At 37.0% G+C, this 16,016-nt stretch overlaps 2 protein-coding genes across 2 annotated transcripts; both read right to left on the bottom strand.

Annotated features, from left to right (window-relative positions):
• Positions 1-1,650: 1,650 nt before the first annotated feature.
• On the bottom strand, positions 1,651-6,209 carry olfcq14 (olfactory receptor C family, q14). Its single transcript, XM_009293750.3, has 6 exons — positions 4,970-6,209; positions 4,494-4,785; positions 3,507-4,322; positions 3,140-3,367; positions 2,913-3,036; positions 1,651-2,841 (listed from the first exon to the last, which is right to left on the bottom strand). The coding sequence occupies exons 1-6, from the start codon at positions 5,185-5,187 to the stop codon at positions 1,943-1,945; spliced, it is 2,577 nt and encodes an 858-aa protein (XP_009292025.1). The 5' UTR covers positions 5,188-6,209; the 3' UTR covers positions 1,651-1,942.
• A 1,743-nt stretch (positions 6,210-7,952) lies between these two features.
• olfcq13 (olfactory receptor C family, q13) lies at positions 7,953-15,737 on the bottom strand. The gene is made up of 6 exons (XM_001332781.9): positions 15,506-15,737; positions 15,019-15,310; positions 14,018-14,827; positions 13,617-13,844; positions 13,385-13,508; positions 7,953-9,538 (listed from the first exon to the last, which is right to left on the bottom strand). The coding sequence occupies exons 1-6, from the start codon at positions 15,721-15,723 to the stop codon at positions 8,628-8,630; spliced, it is 2,583 nt and encodes an 860-aa protein (XP_001332817.5). The 5' UTR covers positions 15,724-15,737; the 3' UTR covers positions 7,953-8,627.
• Between the last annotated feature and the right edge of the window lie 279 nt (positions 15,738-16,016).

The following is a 16,016-nucleotide window of genomic DNA, read 5'->3' as shown; positions in this document are numbered from 1 at the left end:
AATCCAGAATCGTAGTCAGTTTAACAATCAAGAGGTCGAAAGGCAGGCGGCAGACAAGGATAACTAAATAAACAAGGCTAGGTTCAAAACACAGGGAAAACAAGAAAAGGAAAACGCGTTGTAATGCTACTTTACAGTGAACAAGACTCAAAGGCAAAACTGAAGGAGTGAATGTGTGGCTTAAATAGTGTGTGTTAATCAGTCTCTGAAAGTCCTCAGGTGTGAATGTAAATCAAGCTAAATGAGAAAGCAGGTGTGTGGGTGAAGAGCATGTATTAAGATGTAGTCCAGGAAAAGTGTAGTTCTAAGTGTGTGTGTGTTTACCAGCGACATCTGGTGGTTGTTCGCTGGTAAACATGACACACACATACAGACCTTTCCGGAAAATTACCGGCAATTTTCCGGAAAGGTTGTATGTGTGAACAGGTCCTTTTTGAAAATACCGGTAAATTCGTTCTGGCTATTTTCCGGAAAGAGAAGCTGTAACATTACCGGTAATTTGCCGGAATGCTGCGCTGTGTGAATGCAGAAGGAAGATTGCCGGAAAGAGCGCGTGCACGTCTAGAACGTGCTGACGTGAGACGTCTGCTTTAGCCAATCAGAACAGTCAGACGCGTTTACGTCCGTGCGGTTTATGAGAATAAAACCCTTTGAATATTTTCCCAGACGCATGTAGCGGCTAGAAGTTAGTGAGATAACGTTTATATGTTCTTCTTAATGTCAACTGTGTAAATAATAATCGATAAGATGCTTATGATAAGCCGCTGTTTGTTTACCTTCAAGCTTTGCGTGTGCCTGTGAAACAGCCTTTAAGCGCCAGCACACGCACAAATCATGAACATCTCGACATGCGAAAGTGATCTTCCATATGTTTTCATCGAAGTTGTTCACAATACTGATCATCCACAGAGTTTATAATGTAGTCAAATATTTACAAATACAAGCGCAGCCGTTTAAGGCTCATTTGTGGTGAATGATGTCAGAATTTACCGGTATTTTGGAATGAATGTGTGAACGGTCTTTTCTGGAAAAAAATCCGTAACGTCCTCGCCTGTGTGAACAGGCGAATATACCGATAAATATACCGGTAAAGTCGTTCCAGAAATTTTCCAGATAATTACCGGTATCACTGTGTGAAAGGGGCTATTATTTACTGGCAGCATTAACTTTTACTTTCAGTACTTGAGTAGCATTAAATAAAAAAAAATTAAAAAAACTGTTGATACTTAAATACATTAAATATAATTCAGTCATTTTTTTTATAGCTTAGTCCCTTCATTAGTCAGGGATCGCCACTGGAAATGAATCACTAACCAGTGGTTAGTTTTATGGTTTACGCAGTGGATGCCCTTCTAGCTGCAACCCATCTCTGGGAAACAATAAATATCAGATACTTTAAACTTTTACTCAAGTAATTTTCTAAGCAGTGATTTTAACTTTTACCAAATTCATTTTCTAGTAAGGTATCTGAACTTTTGCTCAAGTATGGTTTTCAAGTACTTTGTATACCACTGCTATTAAGCAACTTAAATAAAATTGGTCCTTATACTTAAGTGCTACTAACTGAAGCATGGTTACAAGCTTTACCAATAGGTGATTTCTAAAAAAAAATGTGATTTTACAGTATAAAGAAATTGAGGTGGCTTATTTCAACATGACTTTAATTATAAATATTGGTGGTCCTTCTTTGTGACATCATTAAGCATGTGTAGATCCTCCTCTGTAATTACTCACATAAATGTAAAATATGAAATTAGACTTTTCCTAGTAAATTACACTGGCCATCCAAAAGTGTGTCATTTGTACCTAAACATGAAAAAGGACAAGTCATTTAAATTCTAGCTTTTCATATGCATTTCATACATATACATTTTTTATATAAGAAAGCTTCTCTCATGAAAAGTCTCTTTTGTGTAATAATGGAAAACAGCAATTTTTGCAATTATCTTCCCATGATGGCTTTTTTGGTGTTTCTCTCTGGATGTAAAAGAATAATGTAGCACTTTGGGGTAAATATGGCCATCAGTAAACCAAAACTCGAAGCTAATATAGCAAAAATTTCTACAGCCACTGCATATTTCCCTGGAGAGCTCACATATGCTGGAACAAATGCAATCCAAACAGCACAAAAGATCAACATGCTAAAAGTGATAAACTTTGCTTCATTAAAATTATCCGGAAGATTTCTGGCTAGAAAGGCTAACAGAAAGCTTATTGCTGCCAATAGTCCAATGTATCCCAGCAGCAAAGAAAAACCAGCCACTGAGCCAATGGCACATTCAAATACTATTTTAGAACGGATGTACTGGTGGTTTTTATGGGGTGTTGGCGATGCATTTGATATCCATACTGTGCATATAACAACTTGAATGGTTGTTAGGACTAGAATAGTACATCTTTGTTGAAGTAGTCCAAACCATTTCATTGCATCCTTGCCTTCTGGACGAGATGACTTGAACACAGCTATTACCACCATAGTCTTAACCAAAATGCTGCAGACACTCAGGACAAAACTTATGCCAAAGACAGCATATCTTAACTGACATGTCCATAACTGTGGCTGGCCAATGAACAGCAGCACACACAGAAAACACAATTTGAGTGACACCAGCAGCAGGAAGCTAAGCTCTGAATTGTTGGCACGTACTATGGGAGTGTTATGATGATGAGAGAAGATGACCATCACAAGAGCACAAAAGCAGATGCCTAGCAAGGAAGCAGTGGTCAGAGAGATGCCCAGGGGATCCTCATAGGATAAAAACTCAACTTGTTTGGGCACACAATAATCCTTTTCTTTATTGGACCAAAACTCATATGGACACACCAGGCACTCAGTTGCATCTGAATGTAATAAAAAAAATAATTTTAGAGGACACTGAAATTGTTTTAATATTTGCTAATAATCTCTTCACCTGTTCTATTAGAAATTTCTCCATCTCCACATGGCAGGCAGTCATAACAACATACAGGAAGACCCTTCCTTCTGGCTTTTCTGGTGCCTAGGGGGCAGCTCTCACTGCACATAGACTGCGGGGGCTAAAAAAAAAAAAGTAATATCTGGTAATTTCTTTTAAGGTTTTCTGTTAACTTACTCTTGTTTGACTTTTCATGGTGACATTGACATGTAATGTCTATTTACCTTTTTTGTTTCAAAGTTCCAGTATATTGCATCTTCAACCAAATTGAGCACCATACCTGATGTCACTCCCTTATTTACTACACCAACTGTTTGGACTCGTATTGAACCATCAGAGCTTGGTTGCCAATTCATCACATCATAGATGGGCAGAGCATCTCCATTCTTATCAAATGACACACGATCCCCAAAGCCTGTGATGAAGTTCACTTTTTGTAGATAGTGGATTAGCTGCAGTTTGTGGAAATAACAGGAGTTAAATATTTATCTGAAATTTAAATTAAATATATAAAGCATTTTTTTATTGTTAAATATAGCTCTGCTCTTCTATTTGTCTGGAAAATATCTACACTGTACCAGTGGTTCTTACCTGCCAGGGTTTCAGATTTGTTATGTCAGCACAGCTGTTCCCACTGAATGGTCCTCTCCCCTCTTCACATTGCATCAGTCCATGAAGTGCATGTGCCAGGGCATAAACTGCTTTATAAACATTATAAGGGCCTCTCAACCCTGAAATATCAGTGTATGCTGTGTTTGTGATGCTCAGATCCTCCTGTCCTGTGCACAACTTTTTTACTTGCTCACCTACTGTTTGCGATGCAAAACTGCACCCAAACATGTTCTCCCAAAAGATTCTCACCAAATTATTTCTTGGATCACTGCTAGGACGGAGACGTAAAAGATATTCAAGAAGTCCCTGGATCTCACCACGTCTGATAGCAATGCCAATTGTTCCCCTCAAAATTGTCAGAAAGCGTGGAGTGCGAAATGCTGGTGTGGTGGCCCAAGCTTCACTTGCAATCCACTGTCTACCTGTCAGGTTTTGCAATACCACTTCATCCATCAAAGGCAGCAGATAAGATGATGTAGAAATTGCAACTATTACTCTAGCTGTAGAAGCCCGAATGACTCCCATTATATTCTGAATCTCTCTAGGGTTGTTCTGGGGCAGTATTGTAGAAAAAGCGATACAACCTCCAAAAAGCTGAACTTCCTTTTGGAAGGACTGTGCTGCATAGGTGCCATAGTCATCATCACTGTAAAGAAGGCCAACCCAGGTCCATCCAAAATGCCTCAAAACCTGAACCATAGCCTGCACCTGAAAGGCATCACTAGGGATTGTTCTGAAAAAAGAGGGGTATTTCTTCTTGTCACTCAAACAAGAGCAGGTGGCGTAGTGACTAACCTATTTAGAGTAGAGGGAGAATACAAGACACAGAGGAATTGTTTTTTTTTTTTGTTTAACATTTAATTGAAAAACGAATAAAGAAAAATTTGGAGGTAAAATGATGACCATTTAACTGAAAAATGAATATAAGTGTGTGTACGTGTAAAATCTCTCTTACTATAAACTTACTATAGGTACATGAAACAGCCCCAGGATACTGGAAATTGCAATAGAAGGAGTTGAACTTGGATCTCCTACAATCCCAATCACCGGAGGAGGGCCAGTGCAGTTTAAGTTGGAGAAGGATTCCTCTGTCCCACTAGCCAGAGACATGGCAGCCCGAAATGCCATTGCTAGTCTCACACAGTTGTCATAAAGATGATATCCAAGAGTGATGTTGGGTAGCAGATTTGGATTATTATTGATCTCATCTATAGTAAAAGCCATTGTCTGTGACGATTTGAAGTTTTCCATACTGAATCTAAAAAAAGGGAAATGTTAGAACACACATCAGTCATGAATGATTCACATAAACAACTGGTTAAATATACAGTGATTTTTTTTTTTTTTTTTTTTTTTTACATAAAAAGTACAATGTAACAGCAAAAACAAAACAGGCATGGAAACTACTCATTTAATTATGATCATTCTGACACCACACTTGCTTTTCACAGTATGGTGGCTTTGGCTGCACTCTGAAGCTCAGCTGTGGGAAAACTGTAAGTAAGTGAACATCAAACAACCCTCCTAGTATAACATCTCCATGTTTGTACACCCCATTCAACATGAAGTGTCCCTGAAGCTGACATGTGTCTAATCTGAGGACTGAATCTGCAGAGATCCATTTAGACAGACACAAGAATATGTTTAGAATGATCCACATCTCTTTCTCTTTCCAAATAGGTTTTGCACATTAATGATGAAGGTTGGAAAGGGTGTTACTTTAAAATAACAGGTGGTGCCTATTGTACCTCCCTTAAAAAGACAGTATCACCTTCCCACTGATTTGTCATATACAGGGGTTGGGCAATTAAACTGAAACATTGACAAATTTAGTGTTGGAGGATAAATGACAAAATTTGACCAGTCTGGTGTCCAATCTTTATTGGTTGCACATTTAACCAATATAAACAGGAGTGTAAAAGATTAATTTGCAAAGTAAAAGCCCAGTTTTGCTTAAAATATTGCAATACAATAATAGACTTTAAAAGAGGAATATTTTTGGTGCGTGTCTCACTGGCACATCCGTGATCAAGACAGCAAGTCTTTGTGATGTGTTAGGAGTCATGGTATCCAGGGTAATGTCAGCATACTACCAAGAAGGATGGGACACATTTAACATGAGTAAAAGTAGACCCAAGAAAAAGCTTCCTGAAAGAGATGTCCAACCCGGATTGTATCCATAAAACTTAAAACCACAGCTGACTAACTCACTGCAGAATTAAATGTGCACCTCAACTTTCCCATTTACACTAAAATTGTTTATCGGGAGCACCATAGGGTCTATATACATGACCGGGCTGCTATAGCCAAACCTTTGGTCACTTGTACAAATGCCAACCGATTTCAGTGGTAAATCTTGGGTTGTGGACAGTGTAAAACATGTATTGTTCTCTGACAAGCCCACCTTCACTGTCACTTTTTCACAGCCAAAAGAGTTACAATGTGGTGAAGCCCCAATAACTTGCATTAAAAATAGTTAATAACTCATGGTGACCTACTTTCTGCCAATGATGAAAGTAAAACTTTTTTTTTTCGACAGAGTAACATAGTTCAGTTAATTTGTCATTAAAATTTGTTCAAAACAGCATCAGTGGACTGTCTGATGTGGACTCCCATTCAAATCCTGCTCATTTACATAAAACAAGGAAGAGATGGATTGCTAGCACAAATGCTCATTTTCATCCTTATAAAAGAATAAAACATAAAGAATAAAAAGATAAATAAAAAAAAAACTCTGAATCTTGAACAAACATTACAACTGAAGCTGCTTTTAACCACTTGGGCAAGTTTACTACCCCTGCCACAAAGTCTAGGTAAGTTCAGAAAAGAACAGGGGCACCAATTAATGTTGTAATAATTAAATTTATCACAAATATTATAATTAATATGTGGTGATGTTGTTAATATTGATAATTTAGCTTCACACGGGGCACTAATTAATGTAGTAATATTTTATAACAAATTTTAACATCAATATTTGGTATTGATATTAATAATGATACTTTAACCTCATGCATGGCACCAGTTATTGTAGTGATAATTTATTTGGTTTGACTCGAATATTAAAATTAATAGTATTAAAAATAAAATTGAGATTTTAGTCACTCCACTCTTAAAGTGTGTGTAAATATCAAATAAATAACAGTTTTTAAAAGGGGCACCAGAAAGCTTTGTAAAAATAAATAACAAATATTTTTAATCAAATCATATGAGATTGTCCTATTTGTTGAACCTTTTACTGTATTATCAACATAAGGAAGACACAATTGTAATAAATAATTGTTTATTAACAAAAGAATAAACAAGGGTAACTAACATTACTACATGTACAATAAATGAAGTGCATAGGCATAAATCATGAAGGTGATTAAGTTGAGAATTGTAATTACTAACTCTGTTATCTTTTCTTTGAGAAATTCTGATAACCTGAAATGTACAAGAAATCTTTTTGTTTCGTCTTGTAGACATTCAGTGGTGTAACGCTTGCATTGAAAACCACACTACTACTACCATGTGTATCACCACCACTCTTTTGGTATATCTTCTTTGAGAGAACATTTTATCCTTTCTCTTGAAACCAAGGTTGAATAGATGGTGCCTTTTAAATCGAGCATTGTGATTGGATGATCCTGTGATCACTGGAGGTTGTCATCCTAGCTTTTGCATAGTCATAGTCCACGGTTAAACTATTTTCTTATGCATAATTCACTTTCCAAACCACTTTTAATTTAACATTACAATTTTTTTTTAATTTAGGCAATGTTCTAAATATATAAAGTCTAAGCATCTTTACCAGCTTGATCTTTACCTAAGCATTCATATATAAACAATAATAAGTAAACTTTCAATATTTTCAATATTTCAAACTGCATTTTAAATACATATATATATATATATATATATATATATATATATATATATATATATATATATATATATATATATAGTTGAATCTAAAAGTATTTAAAAAGAACTATTCCATTTTGTGTCCACTTTGTGAAATGGGTAAAAAATCCATGTGTCTCTCTGTGTCTGAGACAGTGTAGATAAGAAGGAATGTTGATTAAATCAAGAAGTCGTTTTGCAAGCTCTGGCCTCTAACACCTTTGTCAAAAACAAGAGTAAGCGAGCATGCATGAACCAAGCCACATCGGGCCGCAAGCATGCTCACTTTACAAAGACACAAACGCACAGCTCACTCGAGGACATGCACTCACAACAATGACGAGACACAGACAAAGACAGGATGAGTCGCCCCCCGATACTGTGCTGCATTCTGTGGCAAGAGCCATCACTGGCGCGTACTCTGGGGCTGGAACTGTCACTGACCGCCTTTGCTAAAGATACCTTTCTCCTCAGCCTCTGCTTTTGGGAGTGGGTTTTTCCTTGGGGGTTGGCCATGGGCTGTGAGGTGGTGGTGGTGGCTGCAGGAGGGGTCAATTCCCTTTGCAGGAGCTCCCTACTGCAAACAGATATATTCCACCACCTCTCAATAATTCCATGCCTTAAAGTTCCCCAGCTTCTCCCAGTCAAATGACCCATCCAATCTGGCCAGAAAGAAATGGATGATGTTGGTTTACTAAAAAGCCCCAAGACTGCTTCAAAGAGGCCTTGTGCATAAACCCTAAAGGGGCGATGTTTCCAGTGGTACTGCAGTTCACTGGCCAGGGGTTAATCTTGGGGATCCTCTTGCTGGGAAAGAGCTGGATAAAGAAATAAGCCCATGGTCTGCTGAGTCCTCTTTTGGCCAGTTTGTTCTGTCACGGTTGAGGTCTGGGAAAGATGAGGACTCAAATGCAGGGATAAAAATGTGGGTTTATTAATTAGGAAATAAAACAAAATGCAACAAAAACTACCCTGAGGAGGAAAACATAAAAACAAACTTGACTGGGCAGGCAGGGAAGAGCAGGGCTGGACAGGACTGGACAACACAAGACTTGAAAACTCAAGCTGAGCACAACATACAAGACAAGACAGGACTAGTGTGTGGACAAAAAAAATCTCTTTATAATCTTATATTGATCAAAATGAGTACATTAATAAAAAATAAAATGCAACAAACAAAGTTCACAATTTAAGACCATAGTAAAGTATTACAATTTATTTAGTTATTTGTCTACCCATGATGGCTTTTTTTGTATTTTTCTCTGGATGTAAAAGGATAATATAGCATTTTGGGGCAAATATTGCTCCTAATAATCCAAAACTTGAGGCAAGAATAGCAAAAATTTCCACAGCCACTGCATATTTCCCTGGAGAGGTCACATATGCTGGAACAAATGCAATCCAAACAGCACAGAAAATCAACATGCTAAAAGTGATGAACTTTGCTTCATTAAAATTATCTGGAAGGTTTCTTGCTAAGAAGGCTAACAGAAAGCTTACTGCTGCCAGAAGACCAATGTATCCCAATAGCAGAGAAAAACCAGCCAATGAGCCAATGGCACATTCATAAACAATTTTGGAACTGATATGCTGGCTGTTTTTATGGGGTGCTGGAGAAGAATTTGATAGCCAGACTATGCATATTACTACCTGGAGTGCAGTTAGGATGAGGACAGTACATCTTTGCTGGGTTGTCCCAAACCATTTCATAGACCCTTTTCCCTCTGGTCGAGAGGACTTGAACACGGCTATTACCACCATAGTCTTAACCAGGATACTGGACACACACAAAACAAAGCTTATGCCAAACACAGCATGTCTTAACTGACATGTCCACAACTGTGGCCGGCCAATGAACAGCAGCACACACAGGAAACACAGTTTGAGTGACAATAGAAGCAGGAAGCTAAGCTCTGAATTGTTGGCTCGTACTATGGGAGTGTTACGATGTTGACAGAAGATGATCATTACAAGAGCACAGAAGCAGGTGCCAAGCAGGCAAGCAGTAGTCAGAGAGATGCCCAAGGGATCCTCATAAGACAGAAACTCTACTTCTTTGGGTACACACTGATCCTTATCTTTATTAGACCAGAACTCGTCTGGACATACTGTGCACTCAATAGCATCTGAGAAAGAAAGAAATCAAAATTGCTTATATGCATATATATATATATATATGCATATATATATATATATATATATATATATATATATATATATATATATATATATATATATATATATATATATATACTGTATATATGTGTGTGTGTGTGTGTGTGTTTATATATTAAGGCTGTAACGATTCGATTCGATTTTAGATTATGAATAAGTAATTAATTAATAACAAATTGATTATTTGTAGCCGACCATTTAAACTACCTGACCTGTATGGTCTTTGTTTTACCCATAAACAAATCATACAGTAAATGAATAAAGGCAAGTTTCACACATAATTACCACCTGTCAATCACTTTTTTCTTGTGAATAGGCAGTGATCTGTGTCGTTATAATGGCGTCGGTAAAAAAAAAAGGTGCACAACTAACAGGAACCAGCCAACAGTATCTGAGGTGTTTGCTAAAATGACTAAGTACTAATGTGAAACTAAAAGATTGAGGCAGTCTTAACTCGATTAATTAGGTTAACCAGTCAGGCTAGGGTAATTAGGCAAGTTAATTATTAAGTATATTATTATTATTATTAAGCAAGTTAGTTATTGTATAACGACGGTTTGTTCTGGAGACAGTCTGAAAGACAATTAGCTTAAGGGGCTAATAAATTTGACCTTAAAATAGGTCATAAAAAATTAAGAACTGCTTTTATTCTAGCCAAATAAAACAAATAAGACTTTGTTCAGAGGAAAAAATATTATCAGAAATACTATCATCATTTCCTTGCTCTGTTAAACATCATTTAGGAAATATTTTAAAAAGAAAAAAACAACAAAGGGGGGCTAATAATTCCACTGTATAAATATAGACTTCCACTGTATATATATTTAAAGTAATTTTTTAATGTTTTTTAAGAAAACTTATTCAGTTCATCAAGGCTAAATAACTGCTTTGTTATTGTATGTAGTTTTAAATAAAATTATTATTCCAGACATTATAGCTTTTATTACCATTGCCATTAATAAATATAATAATAATCAATATTAGTGATTTCTGAAGGATATAGTAATGAAGGAGTAATGAAGCTGAAATTTCATCTTTAAAATGAATAAATCATCTGGAATAAATGAATAAATAAATTAAATGATAAACTACTTTTGAACAGTTATTTTGTAGTGCAAAATTTCAATATTTGTATTTATGAAGAAATAATTGCAGCCTTGATGAGCAGAAGAAGCTTAGTTTAACATATTTAACAATCATACTGACCCCAAACTTTAGAGCAGTTGTGTACAGAATATTTTATAAGCAAAAATGTGCACTTTAATTTTAACAACCCACAGACATCGTCACCGAATATAAAGCCGAGGTCAGACTTTCTCATATATACAGAGCCTCATTTCAATTGTCAGGTTTTGTAAAAATGGATCTATTGAATTAATCAATCTATTAAAGAAACATTGGCTAGAATTCTGCATTATAGGCTTAAATTATAGAGAGACATAGCAGATGAACCGAGACTGCATCAGATCAATGTAAATCTTTCTTTCGAGCTGTCAGTGCGAAAATGAACAAAACAACAGGCCTAAAACAACATATTATACGATTAAAATATGGAAAAATTAACAGATAGTAATTTCGATCAATTTTCCTGACGGATAAACCGAGATCAGGCTGAATAAACAGCTCTTGGTAATATTTCAGCATGCTTTCACTTTCGCATTTACCGGTAAGAAAGACATCTCGCCCTGCTCATCATTCTCTCTTCATATAGCCGTATATATGGCTATTACACGATCATAATACACTGTGATATAGCCTGGTTCGTTAATTCGTTGCATTGTTTTGTTTTCTCACTACAATCGATCCGCTCAGTAGGACAGAGACCGTCTCATTCAGGCGATCTCAGACTGGTTGATTTGGCGCGGATGCGATCGCAACTGCTGGATGAATGCCAAACAAACCGCGCTAACGGGGGAAACGAGACAGATTCCGAAACAAACGTCTATGTGTGAAAGCACCGTAAGATTGTATTTGCACACAATTGACACACAGTCGCAGCATGCAGCTCTGGCTCGATCTGTCAGGCAACAAGGCAGCACTGTACACTGGCCGTCTCGCACGCTGGCCCCGGGCTATCGGGCAGTGCTTATTGTCGAGCCCTGAAGGTTTAAGCTTTGTCGATGGGTTTCCTGCGTCTGCACAGTTTAACAAGCACTTCAACAAGCGTGTTTTTTCCAGCTTGGCAAGACAAGCTGACGTGACATGGGGGCGTGGCAGCATCGACGATTCTATTTTTTGATTTGATAATCGAAATCAAGCATAAATTTCGATCGATTTCGGTGACACCCTTAATATATATATATATATATATATATATATATATATATATATATATATATATATATATATATATATATATATATATATGTTTTACATAGCAGATGCCCTACCATCCACAACCCAGTACTGGGAAACACCTATACACTCTCTCTATACAATCTCTTTTTCTGTAACACACAAACACACACACACACACACTACGGCCAATTTAGTTTATTCTATTCACCTCTACTGCATGTCTTTGAACGTTGAAGGAAACCAGAGCACCCAGAGAAAACCCATGCAATTCTAACTGACACAGCAGGGACTCAAACCAGCGACTTTCTTGCTTTGATGTGACAGTGCTAACCACTTATAGTTTTTCTCAATTGCTTAATTTCAATTCTCGATTTGAATGTGTACTTTTCAAAACAACAAGTAGCTCTCTGAACAATTTGCTTATTATACCCTATTGCAAATGTATTGGCACATGTGTGCAAACATTAAGTTCAACTTTCTGTAGTTTGGACAAAAACTATTTTCATATAGGTTGTTGTTCAAAACTATTAAGTCAATTCTCATTTAAACTGTCAAAAGAGCAAAAGGATGTCCACCAAGAATATTTTTTTATTGATGCTATTTTGTAGTATTTTTGTGTATCACCTCAGAGAAAGAAGGTCGCTGGTTCGAGCCTCGGTTGGGTCAGTTGGTGTTTATGTGTGGAGTTTGCATGTTACCCCACACTGAAATAAATTATTCAAAGATGATTCCTTGGATTTACTCAATTTCTTTATGTTAAGAGGTTGTAAACAATTTATTTGGGCTGAATTTAAACAAACAAATTAAGTTGAACATTACTAAACTTAATTTGTTTGTTTAAATTCAACACAAACAAATTGTTTGCAACAGTTCTGCATGCAACACTTTTTTCAGTGCAATGTTCACGTGGGTTTCCTTTTGGTGCTCCAGGTTCCCCCACAAGTCCAAAAATGGGGTATAGGACAATTGGGTAGGCTAAATTGTCCATAGTGTATGTGTGTGAACGAGTGTGTATGGATGTTTCCTAGAGATGGGTTGCAACTGGAAGGGCGTTTGCTGCATAAAACATATGCTGGATATGTTGGCAGTTCATTCCACTGTGGCAACCCCAGATTAATAAAGGGACTAAGCTGCAAAGAAAATGAATGAATGATTGAATGTATAAATACAAATGTCCATATGTTAGTTTTAACATGTTGTTGACTGAAAATTGTCATCATTGCCTGTCAGAGTGAAAAAACAACACATTTTGAGCAGTGTGGCTCACTCGATGACAAATGTATGTTATGTTTTGGTGACTTTGGCCAAATTACCGACATGATTACTAGGTTTTGAAGCTTTAAATGTTTTGGGTAAGTAACTACATTTTGCAGACATGCAATGAAGTTTTGAATTTTCAGCAAACCATTTTGACATTTGCACATAAATGTGCCAAAGCCATTGAGAAAAAAAAAATTAATGGTATCTCCAATAACAAAACAAAATAACTGTCTCCTTACTTGTTACATTAGAAATCTCCCCATCTCCACATGGCAGACAGTCAAAACAGCACACAGGAAGCCCTTTTTTTGTTGCTTGTCTGGTTCCTGGGGGACAGCTCTCACTGCACACAGACTGTGGAGCCTGTATAAAAACAATATACTTAAATGTAGTCTTATTTAATATATTTGATAAGTAAGTATACTATAAAGCTGTGAAATTTTTACAATAAAACATTAACATGTTAATTACTTTCTTTATCTTAAAGTTCCAGTATATTGCATCTTCATCCAGTGTGAGCACCTTTCCTGATGCTGCTCCTTCATTTACCACTCCAACTGTGCGGACACTTATCGATCCATCAGAGCTTGGGTGCCAGTTCATCACATCATAGATGGCCAGTACATCTCCATTCTTATCAAATGACACATGATCCCCAAAGCCTGTGGTAAAGTTGACTTTCTGTAGGTAGTGGACCAGCTGTACAGTTTATTGACAGGACAGGTGTTACATGCATTTCATTTTATTTATTCATGGACCTTGAATATGCACTTTATATGCACTGTTCAAAAATCAAAGGGAACACTAGAAGTTATATTGTATTGTTTAAGTGTTCCAATCATTTTTTTTTGAGTAGTATTTTTAATCCTTACTTGCCAGGGTTGTAAATTGGTTATGTCAGCACATCTGTTTTCACTGAATGGTCCTCTCTCCTCATCACACTCCGTCAGGTCATGAAGGGCATGTGCCAGGGCATAAACCGTTTTATACACATTATATGATGCCCTCAGCTCTTTGACATCAGTGTAAGCTGTATCTATGCTGCTCAGATCCTCTTGCCCTGAGCACTGTTTGTCTCCTTTGCCTCCAGGGTTAAATCTGCACCCAAACATTTTCTCCCAGAAAATTCTTACCATGTTATTATGTTGATCGTTTTTAGGACGAAGATGTAGCAGAAACTCATGAAGTCCCTGGATCTCTCCACGCCTGATGGCGATACCCAGTGTGCCCCCCAGGAAAGGCAAAAGGCGCTGAGTGTGAAACATAGGTGAAGTAGCCCAAGCTTCACTTGCAATCCATTGTCTGTTTGTTACATTCTGCAATACCACCTCGTCCATTAAAGGCAACACATAAGTCGAAGTCGAAAACACCACTACCACCCTTGCTGTAGAGGCCTGAATTACTCCAACTACATGTTCAATATATTTGCGGTTGTTATTTAGAGGCAGAATTTCAGTAAAAGCAACACACCCTCCATATATCTGAATGTCCTGAAGAAAGGACTGAGCGGCATAGTTGCCGTAATCATCATCACTGTAGATAAGACCAACCCAGGTCCATCCAAAATGTTTTAAAATATTAACCATAGCCCTCACTTGGAAGGCATCACTGGGGATTGTTCTAAAGAAGGATGGGTATTGTTTTCTATTACTCAAACAGGAACAGGTTGCAAAATAGCTAACCTAATAAGGCAAAAACAAAAGGATAGGCAAAGAGAGAGAAAATTAAAGAACTGTAGGAATTATGTTCCCATTAAAAATAAACATGATAATGTTTAGAAATGAAAGCGTTATGTATATATGTGTGTGTGTGTGTGCAAATTAGCATGTCCAAATGAAAATACAATGTATTATTCATTTTATTTCCATCTTACTATAGGCACTCGAAACAGTCCTAAAACACTGGAAATTGCAATAGAGGGAGTGGAATTTGAATCCCCCACAATGCCAATCACCGGAGGTGAGCCAGTACAGTTAAGGTTAGAGAACAATTCCTCTGTTCCACTAACTAGGGATATGGCAGCCCGGAATGCCATTCCTAGCATCACACAGTTGTCATAAAGATGATAACCAAGAGTAATATTAGGAAGCAGTTTTGGGTTCTTGTTGATCTCATCTATGGCAAAAACCATAGTCTGTGCCTGCTGGAAGCTTGCCATATCGAATCTAAGACAGAAAAAAATAACAACAGGAACATTTTTGAAGTTAAATTTTTAACCACAAAATCACATGTGATTTTTATTTTTTTGTAAACAACTCATTTTAAAGATGCATTTTGAAATTAAATAAATGAATCTCTCAAATTCGACTCTTAATGTTTCTCTTATACTTGTCTAACTGTACTTTCCAGTCCAGACTCACTGTTCACAGTAAGGTGGTTCGGGTGCTGATCTAAAGCTTAGCTCTGGGAACACTGCAAGTAAGTGAACTTCAAACAGCCCTCCAAGAATAACATCTCCAGCCTGGTACATTCCATTTAAACCAAAGTGTCCCTGGAGCTGGCAAGAACCCATAAGGATTGAAGCTGCAGACTTAAAGTTATAGGACAGATATAGACAAATGATTAAAGGGCTCCACATGTCTTCCCTGTTCCTGACCTACTCACCCACTCTGCTCTTTAATTTATGATAAATGTGTGGGGAGAGGGGGTGGAGGTAGTTCCTTTTACCAAGCAGGTGGTGCCAGGTTCATGCCTGGAAATTAGGGAGTCACTATTGTGTAAGATTCCCTCAGTTTTATTATATAATTTTAAATTGCATATTTGTTAATGTTACTAATACATGGCTTACTAACTCTATGTAAAGTAAATCATCTAATTAAATTGCAAATATAATTATTTGACTGAAAACTACTGAAGAGGGTAGGAGGTTTA

This window comes from Danio rerio, chromosome 18 (genome assembly GCF_049306965.1).
Source record: "Danio rerio strain Tuebingen ecotype United States chromosome 18, GRCz12tu, whole genome shotgun sequence".
Lineage (NCBI taxonomy): Eukaryota > Metazoa > Chordata > Actinopteri > Cypriniformes > Danionidae > Danio > Danio rerio.
The sequence above is the reverse complement of the archived record's forward strand: the minus strand, read 5'-3'. Positions and strand labels throughout refer to the sequence as shown.

What these genes read in the sequence shown, in the direction of transcription:
- olfcq14 (XM_009293750.3), bottom strand. Translation starts at nt 5,187, where the DNA reads ATGTGGATCATTCTAAACATATTCTTGTGTCTGTCTAAATGGATCTCT. An exon ending in AAGCCACCATACTGTGAAAA is followed by an intron (nt 4,786 to 4,969) that starts GCAAGTGTGGTG and finishes CCCTTTTTTTAG; the next exon opens with ATTCAGTATGGAAAACTTCA. An exon ending in CAAATCTGAAACCCTGGCAG is followed by an intron (nt 3,368 to 3,506) that starts GTAAGAACCACT and finishes CACAAACTGCAG; the next exon opens with CTAATCCACTATCTACAAAA.
- olfcq13 (XM_001332781.9), bottom strand. Translation starts at nt 15,723, where the DNA reads ATGTGGAGCCCTTTAATCATTTGTCTATATCTGTCCTATAACTTTAAG. An exon ending in GAACCACCTTACTGTGAACA is followed by an intron (nt 15,311 to 15,505) that starts GTGAGTCTGGAC and finishes TTTCTGTCTTAG; the next exon opens with ATTCGATATGGCAAGCTTCC. An exon ending in GACTGTTTCGAGTGCCTATA is followed by an intron (nt 14,828 to 15,018) that starts GTAAGATGGAAA and finishes TTGCCTTATTAG; the next exon opens with GTTAGCTATTTTGCAACCTG.